This window comes from Theobroma cacao, chromosome 8 (genome assembly GCF_053813885.1).
Source record: "Theobroma cacao isolate CCN51 chromosome 8, ASM5381388v1, whole genome shotgun sequence".
In the NCBI taxonomy this organism is placed as follows: domain Eukaryota; kingdom Viridiplantae; phylum Streptophyta; class Magnoliopsida; order Malvales; family Malvaceae; genus Theobroma; species Theobroma cacao.
The window spans coordinates 3109458-3124502 of record NC_142646.1 but is presented as its reverse complement, the minus strand read 5'-3'; the positions used below and the strand labels follow the sequence as shown (position 1 = coordinate 3124502).

General features: G+C 38.5%; 2 protein-coding genes across 2 annotated transcripts; both read left to right on the top strand.

The window, feature by feature from the left end:
- Positions 1-4658: 4658 nt before the first annotated feature.
- On the top strand, positions 4659-6862 carry LOC18591776 (Protein kinase superfamily protein). The gene has a single exon (XM_018126355.2). The coding sequence runs from the start codon at positions 4913-4915 to the stop codon at positions 6422-6424; it is 1512 nt and encodes a 503-aa protein (XP_017981844.2). The 5' UTR covers positions 4659-4912; the 3' UTR covers positions 6425-6862.
- Positions 6863-13359: 6497 nt separating this feature from the next.
- HB22 (homeobox protein 22) lies at positions 13360-14794 on the top strand. Its single transcript, XM_018126390.2, has one exon. It carries the CDS (start codon positions 13674-13676, stop codon positions 14433-14435), a length of 762 nt encoding a protein of 253 aa, XP_017981879.2. The 5' UTR covers positions 13360-13673; the 3' UTR covers positions 14436-14794.
- The last annotated feature ends 251 nt before the right edge of the window (positions 14795-15045 follow it).

The following is a 15045-nucleotide window of genomic DNA, read 5'->3' as shown; positions in this document are numbered from 1 at the left end:
AAACTTTTGTACTATATTGAATCATTCATCTTGCCTTGAGACAACTTTCTCAGGCTCTTTCAATATGTTTTCCTAAACATTACTGTAGATACTTTCTACCAACCTTTTCTCTATAATTGTTTTGATGTGTTCTTGTTGCTGACTTGAGATTCATATGAACCATATAACACCTATACGTACTCTAGGTTCAAACTCGATCTTCAATACCAAGGCAAATGATATAAGTTTGGTAGGAGAAGGTATATGGAGTGTCACGATATATTTTGGCAGGCATTCACCAAAGTTTTGATTGGTTAAGTTGCTGCATCAATATGAAGGTAGATACATTTGGAATGAGTAATGAGTTAATACAACATAAGAAACCTAATATTTTGCATCCAAGATAAGGGGAATATAAATGAATAACTACCGGTTCTCCTAGGATTCTTATAGGTTAGGTGCTCTGCATTTACTTTTTCCAGGTGGAGGGATCAAGAGCAGGTGAGAAACATAAGAGAAAAAAAGGAAGCTGGGTCCTGGGGTGACAAGGTATCTGCATCAGTATAAAGCAGAGGAGAACTAACCTTCCCAACTTAGGCCATGGGGTTGGTGGGGTGGGTTGGGTTGGGTTAGCCTGCTAATGATTGAACTGAACTTCATTCGAAAGGATTCTTCTTCATTTTTTTTTTTTTTTACCATTTTGTAATATCCCATTTCAAAATCTTGCCACAATCACCAAATGAAATTAGTGTTGTTGTTACAAGCAAAGCTCGTTTCACCAAATGATGTGAAATTGCAAAAGACAAAAGTGTGCGTAACAATGAAGTTGGAGCTGGGCCAATGAGGCTTTCTAAATGTTAAATGGGCCAGTATCTGTTAGATGACCAATCAAACCATTTTGGTAAACATTTGGGGCCATGAGAGAAGATCAGCCGTTGGAGGTGGCTTAAGATGACAGATGAGAAATGGCAATCAATCAGATTAGACAGAGAGGAGTGTGTGAATATCTTTGAATTGATTGGATTGGATCAGAGGTTTTTTTACCTCAAAGCATAGAATCTGATTCTGCCAGAATTTCTCCAAACCATACCAAAAAGGGAAAACAAACACTTTTCTGTTTGGTTTAAAAAGCCAAATTCAACTAAGAAATCCATGTAGATAGGCCCAAAAGCAATAGCTTGGATAACATACAAATCTCCTTCAAGGCCCAAAAATTCAACCAAGAGAGTTGAGGCAGGCTAAGTATGCATCCATTCATCATGAAACCCTACTCACAGTTGAGGGCCCAAGAGATCCATCTATGTTTCTCCTAAAGGAAAAACAAAGGCTACTACTAGAAGTGGATTGAATTTCCTTATTTGCCATTCATTTTGAGCTTGTTGAAACACAGTGTTGTTATGATTTAAGTAATATACATATAACACCATGGGGGGCGTGCATCAGGCAAAGCTGCTCTCACTAGGAACATGCATGATGGCAGATGCGTGCTTTCCTCTTTAAATCTTCAAAATAAATGCCAAAAAGAGTAAACTGGCCACAACCCCCCACCACACGTTTTTTCAACAAATTTTGGCTTGAAATATTCTATCATTTCCGCCACCCTCCCCTTCCAATGCATTGATTCATCCCTTTTGGGAACACACCCAGCACAAATCAATGGTTGCCCCACTCTCTTCATTAAGTTCATAATATTTCTTTATCTAATAAACAATGGTTTCTCTTGTTATGTGTTGCCTGCCATTTGCATGTGAATCTCATCACTAAACTTTTAATCTAATCTACCCTCAGAAGAAGGCTTGTGAAAGAAAATTTAAAAATTAAAACGTGAGCAAATTTTACCATTTTAAATGTCAATTCAAGCAAGGTAAGTATGCATTTTTTTTGTTTTCTTTTTCATGCTGAATCAGTGAGAGATAGTGGCTCCAAATTAATTATTCAGTAGCAGTAAAATCGTATACTACACAATGTGATCTCAGCCATGTGGTGATATTTAAGACAATACTAATTGCCAAATCTAATTTCAAAGCACTTTTTGGTAAGATTTTTTTTCCCCAAGGCAAGGCTCGTCTTTTAACGAAACTATTCTTAGCAACTTTTTCTCTTTGACACAAACGGAAAGATAGATCATTATATGTATCTATCATGTTTCATGCATTCGTTGTACCGAATCTTTTTTTCCTAGAGGAAAATAATTCATTTTGACTTTGTTATCGAAAGTACAATGTCAGTAAAGCGGTAGATAAGTTCTAATTAAACTTTGTCATGGATTTATAACTCGAAATATTTGTCTATTAGGTGAAATAATACTTTTACTTATAAATTTAAAACTCATATAATCTTTTATATATATATGTATATGTAAGATTTGTGTAATAACATATTCCTTCTTAGTTTGATTTTTTTTTCTTTAGTCAAGTTTTTTTAATCTTGACATTAATTATTTTACACGTTAAATTAATTTGATTGAATTTGAAAAAATTAATTTTAAAAAATCAAACTCGTACGTTAATTATGAAACGGAAAGAGGAATTAAATGGTTAACAAAAGTGGATTCATTTAATTAACCAGTTACACCTACTAATTACACCAATAATAATAATAATATTCGGGTGGAAAATGATTGCTTAGCTTGATTGAAGGTGGGAAGGCAGTGAAAAATTGAACATGATTAACAAGACCTTTGGACTTCCTGCTTTGCTTGTACACATTATTGATAGGCTCCTTGTTGAAAAGCATTGTACCACCTCACCAAAGTGATAAGATTACAAATCACGGTGTCTCTCAGCCTTCAAAATCATTTGAACATTATTTGGAGGGAGCCGACGCCAAAGTCAAAAACAGCAAGCAGAAGGGTAAAGGGTAAATATAAATTAGGTAACCATTCCCTAACCAAAGTAGGTGAGTTAAGAGGACCCCACTCTATTACGCCTTCCTCTTCTAGCCTGGTTTGAATATCCAACAAACCATACCTTTTAAATACTCCATTTTTTTTATATTTTTCTTGTTGGATTTTTTGCGTAAGCATTTGCTGTATGAACCATAGATTATGGTCAGAAAGCGCTGGGCTGCGCTTGAGAGACCAAAAGTCCAAGCTGAGGAAAGCTCCCCAGTCCCAACTCTCTTTAGTCCGGAAAAGTGAACCAACAGAGGGCTGCCCAGTCCCCACCCTCCAACCTGCCACGCATTTGGATCTGACTGCCCTGTCCTACTCATGTTTTCTTAGTGTCTAATGCTTTGATTCGTGGAAGGATTCATGATCAGGTTTTGGCTACTTTTTATGGAAAATATAAGATGAAACCCCAGGCCACATTAACTCAAGAAATTAATTGAGGATTAGTAATTCAATAAATGAATTAGACCATTTCCATCGCTTAAAGCAATCGTTTTCTTTCTTTAATTAAGAAAGGAAGACCGTGAATCCTTAATATATATAGACACATCTTGTAGTACTCTAACCCTTATTGTCTTCATATGATGCTATAATCTTTAAAGAAGAAGAATAAAAGAAAACATTAAATAAATAATTTTATATAAATATTTACTATACAGAATTATACACTGTCTTTTAAAAAAAATACACATAATTAAAATCACAAGTCTTAAATTAATTTGGACAATGTAAGATAAAGAAAAAAAACCATGTTAACCATTAATTCCTGCTTGGTATTAGTCACTGAATTGATTTTTTTGTCGGTGAAATGTAGATATTTTGTTTATCAATCTTATATTTATTTTTTTCTGCTCTATCCGTCAATATATGTACCAAGTACCATGTACAACCAAAAGATCCAATTAATGTGAAACCTAAAAATGAAAAGTTAGTTTTAAGTATTCCACTGCACATTAAACTCAAAATCATAAAAAATGATGGAAAAAAAGAAAGAGAAGGTTATGACTAATAAAATCTAAAACCAAATCAACCAGAAAAGGCCTATGTGCAATAACGTTTAATTTGAATTATAATTAATCCTAACAAAAATACATGGAGCCCCTGACTTTAAATCATTTTCCAATGAGTAGTAACAATCTAACATTACTTTATTTGAAAGGATAGACCATAAAGGATTTTAAATCAGCATTCACCTGCCTATATGGACCACGAGCTTTTGACTTTAGGAGGAATTTTTTCAGGAATCGGGTTTGAAAACTCGTGGTCAAGTTAGCCTAGCCATGGATTTATTTTTCCAAAATAACCTTAATCAGAGGAAGAATTAAGCATCAGATATACCTAATAAAAAAAACAATTAAAATATTTGCAAAGAGATTCATGAGGCACCCACGCATCATCTCCAACCTTAAGAATGCTAGCAGACGAGCAGAACACGCCGAAAGAAGCCATATCAAAGCACCAAATGTTGAAAGAGATCAGCTTTTCGAATGATGGCAGTCAAAGGCACATTAAAACAAAACAAAAGCCTCAAAAGAAGAACTGCCTATAATTGGCTTCTAAAGTTTTCAAATGTCACCTTAATGGTTTCAGCTTTTCTTTTGTACCTAAAGTTAATTACCGGTGCTAGTATAAGTCGCCTGATAAGATAAAAGAAATGCAGTAGAAATACCTTATGGACCCCACTGTACCCCACTTCTCCAAACCTTCCCCCGAGAAATTCCTCTCAAAGACTCCCACTTTTGCATGGAGCAAATCAATAAATCGATAAAAAAAATATTACTTAAATTTTTCGAAAATTTCAAGCTTTGATTGCTTTCACATCTCCAAAGCTGTAAATCGGTACACACTTTAAAATGCTTTAGAGCCATCCCCTTCCTTCTTTGCCAATGCCACTAATGGCCTTTGCCATTGCCGTTCTGTTTTCCCACTAAACAACGCCGCTTTCTACTTTGCCGTTCTGTTTTCCCACTAAACGACGCCGGTTTTCTACTTTTCTCCCGGAATCTACCTCTAAAACCAAACTCTTTCATTTCTACCCAGCTCATGGGTTACTTCTCCTGCAATGCAGAGTCAGCGGTTGCCGTTTGTGATCCTTACAACTGGGACTATTATCGTAGAAAAAAATTCCATAAAAAGAAACCTAGAAAAACCGGAAACAACGTTGAAATCAGACAGTTTCTTTACACTGATCTCCTTTCTGCAACCAGCGATTTCTCTTCCGACAGCTTCCTCGGCAAAGGCAGTCACGGTTCTGTCTACAGGGCCGTCCTCGACAACGGCAAGTTAATCGCAGCCGTTAAAAAAACGACAGCAAACTGTAGCAGCCCCGCGGACAACGAGATTGAGATTCTCTCCAGAGTTTATGATCCTCATCTCGTCAATCTCATCGGTTACTGTTCCGATATGCTTTGTAAGAATAAATTAATCGTCGTGGAATACATGCCCAACGGTTGTTTGTACGATCTTTTACATTCTTCTTCTAGACCTCCCGGTTGGACCAGGCGTGTTCGGTTCGCTTTACAGGTTGCCAAAGCGGTTCAGGCTTTACATTCGTCTAACCCGCCGGTGATCCATAGGGATATAAAATCGTCCAATGTTTTGATTGATGAAAGCTGGAACGCTAGGTTGGGTGATTTCGGTCTTGCATTGAGAGGACACGTGGAGGATGTACGGGTTAAGTGCACGCCACCAGCCGGGACGTTAGGGTACCTCGACCCTGGATATTTGGCGCCGAGTGACGTCAGCACTAAAAGTGACGTGTTCAGTTACGGCATTTTGTTATTGGAGATTATTAGCGGCAGGCATGCCATTGACTTGAATTATAGTCCGCCGTCGGTCGTTGACTGGGCGGTTCCGTTGATCAAGGGAGGAGATTTTTCAGCGATTTGCGACTGTCGTGTGGGGCCGCCGGTGGATAAAGAGGTCGTCCAGAATTTGGCAGTGTTGGCGGCTAGGTGCGTGAGGTCCACGGCGGAGAAACGCCCCGGCATGGCGGATGTGGTGGAATGCTTGAAGGTGGTGCGGAAGAGAGTTCATGAGGGACCTGTTTGGCGTAACCTAAGGCGGCGCGTGAAACGCGTAGATAAGCCGTTGGTGAAGAATCAGGTGTTTGAAGGGAGCGAGGAGGTGGTACGGAGTTCGAGGTGTGGGAGTCGGAGAAATAGCCGAAAGGTATCGAGTGTGACGAGTGTAGCTCACGACAGTGAAGTAATTGGTGATCGTGTGGTAAGATCGAAATCGATTGGTTCGTTCGGGGAGAGGGCGATGATGATGAGGATGGGGCCCGCAGAGATTGATTTGGACGGTGACCACGTGGCATTGGTAAGAAAAAAGCCTGGAGTAACGGTGAAAGTGCCGGTCATGAAGCTGAGCAAGTCGAGGTCTATGGGAGTTCTACAAAGTCCGAGACTACTGAATCAAAGCAGCAAAAAAAATGTGCTCGAAATTGGGAGAAGAAGGAACTCGAATGACTTCGATATGTCAAAATTAGTTATCAGTTTTGATGACGACAAATCCGAAAGAAAGATGTCAGAAAAGCCCTTGTTTTTAGTTTAAGATGTCTCAAAGACAAGATTTGATGTTGTTTGATGATGGATTTTGAAATAAAGAAGGAAGGGAACTATCCAAACTCCAAAAGGGTATGTTTTAAATTCTGCTTCATTGTTCGTTAGTTACTGTAATGGCGGTTTTTGCAGGCGGGGGCTGTCGTTCTCTTATCGCTCTTGGCGGCGAAGCAGTGAAAGATGGAATCCATCAACTTACAACACGTTATCTTTTCCAGGGCCAAGGGGTTGCTTCCTTTCAGAAATTTATGTCACTCATAAACTCCAACTGTATGTAGTGGAAGAATTTAATTATTTCTTTGTATTTGTCGTACCTTCTGATGATTTTGTAGTTTAGAATGATTCGATTCTGATGAATTCTGTTTGTAATTGTTTACTTGTATTTGAAATTATTCCAAGAATGAAACGATTGACTGTTTGTTGATTGTTCTATTTATATCCAATCCTCATACTTTAGCAAAATCATGTTGGTAGCTGGATCTGTCGCTTCATCACCAACAAAATCTTTGCTAAATTAATAACCCTGAAAGACTGGCCTGATAAGCTTAAAACAAAGAGCTGTAATGGCTATTTTTTAGTACCCTTCGCAGTCTGTAAGACAGAGGCGCCATTGGTTGAAACTTGGAATTGTTGTGGTTATTATTAACTGGGTAAGAAATATGTCATCAGGTAAATAGAAAAGAACTGAGAACAAGTCCTTTAAAGCCAGTCATCATAAGGCAGCGACCCTATGAGTTTCTTGTCATTACTAGAGGCTGATATTGTGTTTCACTATTTGATTTATGTTTGGGACTGTTTCTAATGTTTGGCTAAGTTTCAAAACTTTTTAATGCAGTGATTGGTTATGTCTCCTTGATTCTGTTTGATCATTCGTGGACGCTATCAATTGAAAACGATCCTTTCCGTAGGTTATTAATGTTTTCTGGATTTAGTGTTCGGGTTTTTGTTGCAGTTGGTTCATTCTCTTGTGATTGCAGGTCTGACTTGACTGGCCAATCACATATACGTGGTTCACATCCCTCCAAGCAAAGCTTGTTTCAGTTGGATGTATATATATATGATGTTCATCCATGGAGGTTTCTGTTCTACTTCTTTCTCTCTGGATAATTTCCCTACACATACTGATTCTGTCATGAATAGACAGAAAACTAAAATTGTGAAGGACACAAGTTAGCATACTTTGGCAATGAAGATTCTAACTGTATCACAACTCACAAAAATTGATTATACCCCTTCAATGAGACTCAAAACCAGAAGAGAGCGATTCCAGCTATTAGACTACAGGGCAACCGGCAGAAGGAAACAGAACAATCATATCAATCTATGCTTTTCTTTTATTAAAGTTGAATGATTTGAAAGCTTTATTGTTTGATATCAAGATCAGCAATTAATTAGTAATAGTTTATGTTAATTAGTAGTTGTTTGAAGAATATGAAGTCAAAGGGTCCTCGGATGCTAAAATTGGTCATTGGATATGTAGATATGGACGACCTTTCTTTTCCATGTGGTGTTTGAAAGGCTGTGCAATGTTGGTGGCCCACATAATTAAATGATAGACTTCATTCTTTTGTCTTCTTGAAGGTCCATTTCTATCACAGACTGCTCCATAAGTTCTTAAATTTCCATCAACCTCTGAACTAACAAGTGGGGCAGTTGTTCAAACATATCAAGTACTAATTTATTTGATTATCCCTTTTCCTAACTAGTTGACTATCACAAAAATAGCCCCTCTCCTCCACTTTCTTTCTCATCCACCCCCCCCTCTTCAGAAATCCCTGATAGGGCATCTTGTTCAATCATTCTCTTTCTCATTTTATAAAATCAGAGTTGATCTTATATTTTGGGCCTTTCTTCATATAGCTACTTGACTTGTTCTGCAGTCTATAGTTTAGATTATTAATGCCCTTATTAATTAGTCTCACCAGGAGTATGCTATACATGCATCTTTAAATAGATGTCAACTTTTTTGTAATTTGTCAGAACCAAGTAGGCAGCAGCACCATACCAAAGACTAATGTGAGTTTACAGAGGCAGCCGACTTGGAAAGCAGTGGTTGGAATTTAACAAACATCTCTTCCCATTTTAGAAGAGTTTCAAAACCGAAAATAATCAATAAGGACAATTCAAAATATCTTTACCTGGTTTGGGTCTTAGAAACAAAGCCGACGCAGGTCGAGGGGCTTGCTGGCTGCTGCTAGTAGCCTAATACCCAGTTCCACAACAGTGAGTTCCCTAATTAAAAATAAAATCTGTTGGTCGGACTGGGAATAGTTTTGTGTCAGAAAAACATAGCGTAGGTCCAAGGATTGGACATTGATTGACCCTTGACAAATGGACGAATCTTGACCAGCCCCAACATTTCAAGTCTAAACAAGGTCTCGTAATGTGGCTCATGCGGCCCAATTTTTCTAGCAGTATATGATATTTGTCACCAATCGTTTAACTTACGTAAAATACTAGCTAGGCTTATGTTCAAGTTCAATAGGGAAAGTGAATGAAGCTTCAGTTTATGGTAACTTTCAGCCAATGATCCAAGCAAATAAACCTATATGTGTCTTGACTCTCTTCTTTAATTTCCCGAGATTGGTTAACACAAAACATATGTTATTTAGCAAGAAAAATCATAGTAAAAATATATGACATCTTCAAGCATTAGCTGCTTTCATTAATTTACTTTACCTTTTACCATAAGTAAGATAAGATAATAGATTGGCACATCGAGCTCCATGGACAGACAAGCCTAGTTGGCTACCTGGTGGATATTCGTAACGAGGCAAGCAATCCATTATAAGAGGTTTTATAAATGGACTGACTAAATTGCTATCAAAGTTCTTTACTGCTTCTGGGCCACAAACTTCAGGGAAAACTACAGTGGGTTGACGAATCTATATGTTTTGCCAACACTCAGCAAACAAGTAGACCAGTTTCATCCAACAGGAAACAACCCACAGTCGCTGGGCTGCCGTCTTGGGCTAAAATTTAAAGGCGTCGAATAGTTCTTCTACCTTAACAAACTTGAAACTGATTGACTTGCCTGATTAGAGCTTCTAGGCTTTCCATGCATTTCCCTCCCTTTCATCTACAACTTAACAAATTGAATGCGAATAACCTGATTCTAGAATAACCCTCATGGCCGTAGATGTTTTGCTACATAGGATACAATGAAAGGAGGGACACAGCCAGTTTCTTAAGCCTTAAGTTGTGTCCACACATGACATAAAATCACCCAATAAACAAATAAGAATAAAGCTTAGCTTCTTGACATCCACTGAAACTTATACAAGACTCTATTTCTCTCCATCATCAATTGCTCTTTTTATCAAAGGTGGTTGAAGAGCTTAAGAGACAATGGCGAAAATTTCTTCTTTTGAAATTGTTTGGTGGTTGAAAAGCTTAAAATGCAGATGCAAACAGTGCCACTAATGGCGTAATGGGTGCGTGGGAGGCAGGGGTTAGGTATTATTGTCAGACTCAAAAGACAAAGTTTTAACATTTAAGACGGGATTTTCCCATTGCCAAACGACGTGAAAACACTGAATCAATAATGCAAAATATGAATCTGTACGCCTAACCGATCTGATTTATCACCATCAAACATTTAAGCAAATTACTTATCGAATACGGCAGTGAATTCAAAGATTAAGATCCAGAGTGGCCGAAAGAAACAACTCTTCCATGCATGCAAGCAAAACACTGCCTTGACTTTAAAACCCTACTCGTGCAGGCCTAATATTTGAGTAGGGTGAAAACCCCAATATAAATGGTCCAGGACTAGCATTCATCAGAGTAATTAATAAAATAATACTTACTACACTTAAAACACTTGTTTTTTTATCATTGATCATCACATATAGAAACCTGGGTTTAATTTCTTTTCTTTTTTTAAGAAAAAAAAAAAACAAAGGAAGTTCGTTCAATGTCCCCTACATATTAACATGTATTGACTATTGAGCTTTAGCTATGATATTTCTAAGTCACGATGCAGATGGTTTAACCTGCACAGTTTAGTTTTTGGAGACATCCGACTACAATCCTAAATTTTGTTTGTCTTTGATTATGATACTTGATATATGCTACTAAAATAGGTTGGGCCCCCTGGGCTAAGTCTAAGAAAGGATGGGAATATGGGAAAAATGGTTAGCCAAGGGCCCATCTGTACAGTGTGGCAATCTTTGCACAAGAGATGGAAAACCGGGGACAAGAGGTTTTTCATTCAGAAAGGAAGGAAAGTTTAAAAAAAAAAAAAGCTGCCAAAAAGCATGGAAATGGAAATCAAGGTCAGACCCTCTCTCTCTTCTCCTCCCCCCTCCCTTTCCTTTTCTCGTCTTGTCGCCATCCCTGTTCCCTTTTTCCCCTCAATTCTCTCTCATTCAACTCCCACATTAACTAAAGATTGATTGATTACAAAGAATCTTCCGTAATTGACAACGGTTAAAATGTTCTACTGTTCTGCAGAACGGGACGGAAAAACATTGCAAGTACGGATCTGCAGAATGTACACGAAATGAAATATACATAAACCTACGTTACTACGTACGGTATGCCCGCTCCTTGTCACTTCTTCCTGATTGGAGTATCCAAATGCTTGAATTCTCTCTCTCTCTCCGTTTATACTGAGATTAGTTTGAACTTTTTTAAGTTTAAGTACATAATTAACTCCCAGTTACTACTAAAATTAGTTGTCAAGCCAAAGGAGGAGAGCAAAAAGAAAGGGCATGCATCTCTGAGAAGAAGTGGGTTGGTTTCCCGCCAGCTGACATGAGAGTGACAGGAGTACGGCGAGACAGAGTCACGTCAGATATATACCGGGATTGGGAAAAAAAAAAAAGAAAGAAAAACGCGGGAGTGGGGCTGATGATGGGTGATGGATGATGGATCGATGATGGAAGGTATCACATGAATCACCCTGCACACCTGCTGAGATTTGTGTGGATGTTGTGGTAGCATTTAATCACCCCCCATCACAAATTAAAACTATGTTACCATTTTTTTCTTTTCTTTAATTATTGTTTCCGTTTTCCTTTGGACTGTTTTGTTTACATTTGTTATCTTACACTTGTTCAAGTACCAAGGTGTAACCCTCCGGCCCTTTCCAAAGTCCACTCTCAAATAATTACTAAATTTAATTAATCAGCATTTTGCTAGCCCTAGTGTTTTGGTGCTGTGCATGCACTTAGAATATGGGCAAACTAAGAGCCAACAAACTGTAGCTATTATCACTGCCCTCTTTGCCTTTGATTAATTATTATCTCTAAGAACGCGCTTAAGTGGGTGATTTGTAAGATTTGGGGTCGTCTGAGAAGAACATGATTGGTTTTTTCATCATAGATTTACGTAAGAAACACTTACCAATTTAGTATTGGATTGCATCATTTGTCAATCTCAGCTTTTTATATATATATATATATATATATATATATATATATATATATGTAGATTTCAATAATCCGATTGAGTTGATGTGATCATGCGATAGATAAAACCTCTTGACAATGCTTCTTGTTATGTTATGAAATACGCAAAGGTTAATTTAATACTGCTAAATGCTTTAACTATAACTAAATAAGGAAGGGTTTGGATTAGGGCTTAAGGCCTAACATTCTGGGTTTTTGGACCTAACCGAGGTTGTGGGGAGGTTGCAGAGATCAACCTCGGTGTCCTTTGGCACCAAGTAGCATGTAGACCCAACCCGGGACCTAAAATTGACAAATTGCTGTCCTAATATAAGTAGGGGAAGGAAGAGTGGGGAGAGAGATCAGTTTCAGCGCAATTGCGTGGATGGGTACTGGCCCTGATCACCCGTATCATCTCTTTTGAATAAATAAGATTGTATTAATGATGTCACATATTACTGTCGGGGATGGGGGGCACGTAGGCAGCTGGCATTAATGCCACCAAATTTGTTTTTATTTTATTTATTTGTTTTATGTGCTTTTCCCCTTAATGCAATTCCGTGTACTGAGTTTTTCAAGTTGTGCTCCCAAATGTTGAAGCAATTCTCTCCCCTTTTGGATTAAGCAAACTCCTCTCTCCCAATCTTATCTATAATTCTATATCACGCACATCTTAATTCCTTCAGTCTTATTTGTAGAAATCTTTTCTCTTCCTTTACATGTAGGGGACCCATTGTGTATGCTAACTAATTTAATGGAAAATCATAAGCTCTTGTTTATATGAATAAGAATGGTAAGTTCATCATTTTAACATGGTGTGAGTAAGAAATAAATTATTACATTAATTCTTCTTTTAGATGTTGACCATTATAAACATTAAACAATGCTAAACATGAGATATTTGTGATGAGATGTGTTCCTTCATTCAATAGCAAGAAAAAGAAAGGGAAAAACTTGAACAATGTCTAATCGTGAGCTAGCATTGGATGGGAAGAGTGTTGAAGGGAAAGATCAAGACAAGTGAAGGATGATAATAAAACGAGGAATTTAGATTTACTTCATGTTGGGTCGCGGAAAGAGTTTTCCTATACTTTCTTTCATTCTCAAGGAAAAGGGCAGCCAATAAAATATAACTAAAGAAAAGCTTGTCCCACGTATCCAAACGCCACCTCTCCCCTTCAACCCTTTGCCCAACACAGTACGTCTCCTCCTCCTCCTCCCTACATCTCTCTGCTTTTCCATTACTTTTGCCATTTGCTCACTGCAAAGTAATTCCCAGACTCGGTTTTACTTTTACCACTCCCACATACCATCTCTTAACAAAAATAGAAAAAGGACGGAGACAAGAGTTTCAGGCCTAGCTAAGACAGCCAAAAACTTAAAAAGGGAAGGAGAGAGAGAGAGAGATAGATAAAGAGGAAAAAGACAATTAACAAGACGTGAAATTTGAAATTTACGGTCAAAATAATCTGTAAAAAAGAGCCCCAATAGTTGGGGTAAATTAAGATAAAGAGGAAAATAGTTTTGCTTATTTGGTTTCACAAAATGGAAAGCACATGAAAGGCTTTCGAGTAAGACACCCTTTTTTTGCAGGCCAGGAATTCATGGCCACACTCTGCTCCTCTCTCTTATCTTCTCTTCTCAGCTAAACCAAAACAAGTTTACTCTCAAAACCCTCTCTTATATTTGTTTAACCTCTCTCTTCCTTTTTAATTATTGGTGCTGGATCTGCTGAATTAACCTGGCCATGTAGATCTTCCCTATCAACAAAACAAGGCCAGGGAAAGAAAGGAAACCGAAACAAAAAACGAAGAGGGCAGCTGGAAAAAGAAGAAGAAGAAGAAAGAAATGGATTTTGACGAACACGAAGACCAAGACGAAGAAATGGGGATGGCTGTTCCACCGGGCTACGACTCACTTGGCAACTCACAAGCAGCTCTGTCAAGAATGGGACCCGCCAGCGGCGGTGAAGGTCCGGCGTCAGCAACACCAAGAAAAGTGGGATCCACTATAAGGTACCGTGAGTGTCTCAAGAACCATGCCGTGAGTATTGGGGGCCACGCTGTGGATGGATGCGGCGAGTTTATGGCGGCTGGTGAGGAAGGGACCCTTGACGCCTTGAAATGTGCCGCGTGTAACTGCCACAGGAACTTTCACCGTAAAGAAGGTGACGGTGAAGGTAATACTTATAACCCTCACCACCACCAGCACCACCCCCAATTCTCGGCCTACTATAGGGCGCCACCACCAGCGGGGTATCTTCACCTAACGCCACCTCCACAGCACAGGCCTTTGGCCTTGCCAGCAGCGTCAGGGGGTGGTGGGGGCGGTATTGCTGGTGGTTACAGCAGAGAGGATGAAGATGTTTCAAATCCTAGTAGCAGTGGCGGTGGAGGTGGAGGCAGTGGTGGATTGAAGAAGAGGTTCAGAACAAAATTTACTTCCGAACAGAAAGAAAAGATGCTGGAGTTCGCTGAAAGGCTCGGGTGGAGGATTCAGAAGCATGATGAGGCTGCTGTGGAGCAGTTTTGTGAAGAAACTGGTGTGAAAAGGCATGTGCTTAAGGTCTGGATGCACAACAACAAGCACACTCTTGGTAAGAAACCCTAATTTTTCAACAAAAATGAGAAAAGAGCTTCACCATTGTTACTTGGGAAGAAGAAGAAAAACATCACAGAAGCATGTGATAATGGGAATGAGGAGAATCGCGATGTGAATTTAGTAGGATTGAACTAGGGTTCTCACCGTTTCTTTCTTTTTTCTTTTCTTTTTTCCAATCTGATTTTGATTTTTATCTAGTTTCTGTTATTATTATCAGTGTTCAGCGTAGGATGATGATGATGATGATGATGATGATGACCTCCAGTTTCTGATCAGTACATTGTTGCTAATTAATGGGCCATTGCTCAAACCAAGCATCTTCTAACTGTAGTTCTTTTGATTTCAAGAGTTGTCAAGTACCTTAGAAATCTCATCTTCAGTGCTTAGTATAATCCCATCTTTCCATCTGCTTACTACATGTTTGCAATTTTATATTCTCTGTCATCAAAACTGCACTCCCAGTTTGGAATTATAGCTTCTGCCTGCTGCTAACATTGAATTTGCTCAACTGTTGCGAGGAGATCAAGGAAGAAAAAAAAAGCTGATGAACTAATTAAGGTTTTGTAAGTTAGCATCATGTGATCATGATCATCATCATTCATCATCAAGGATGGAGAGT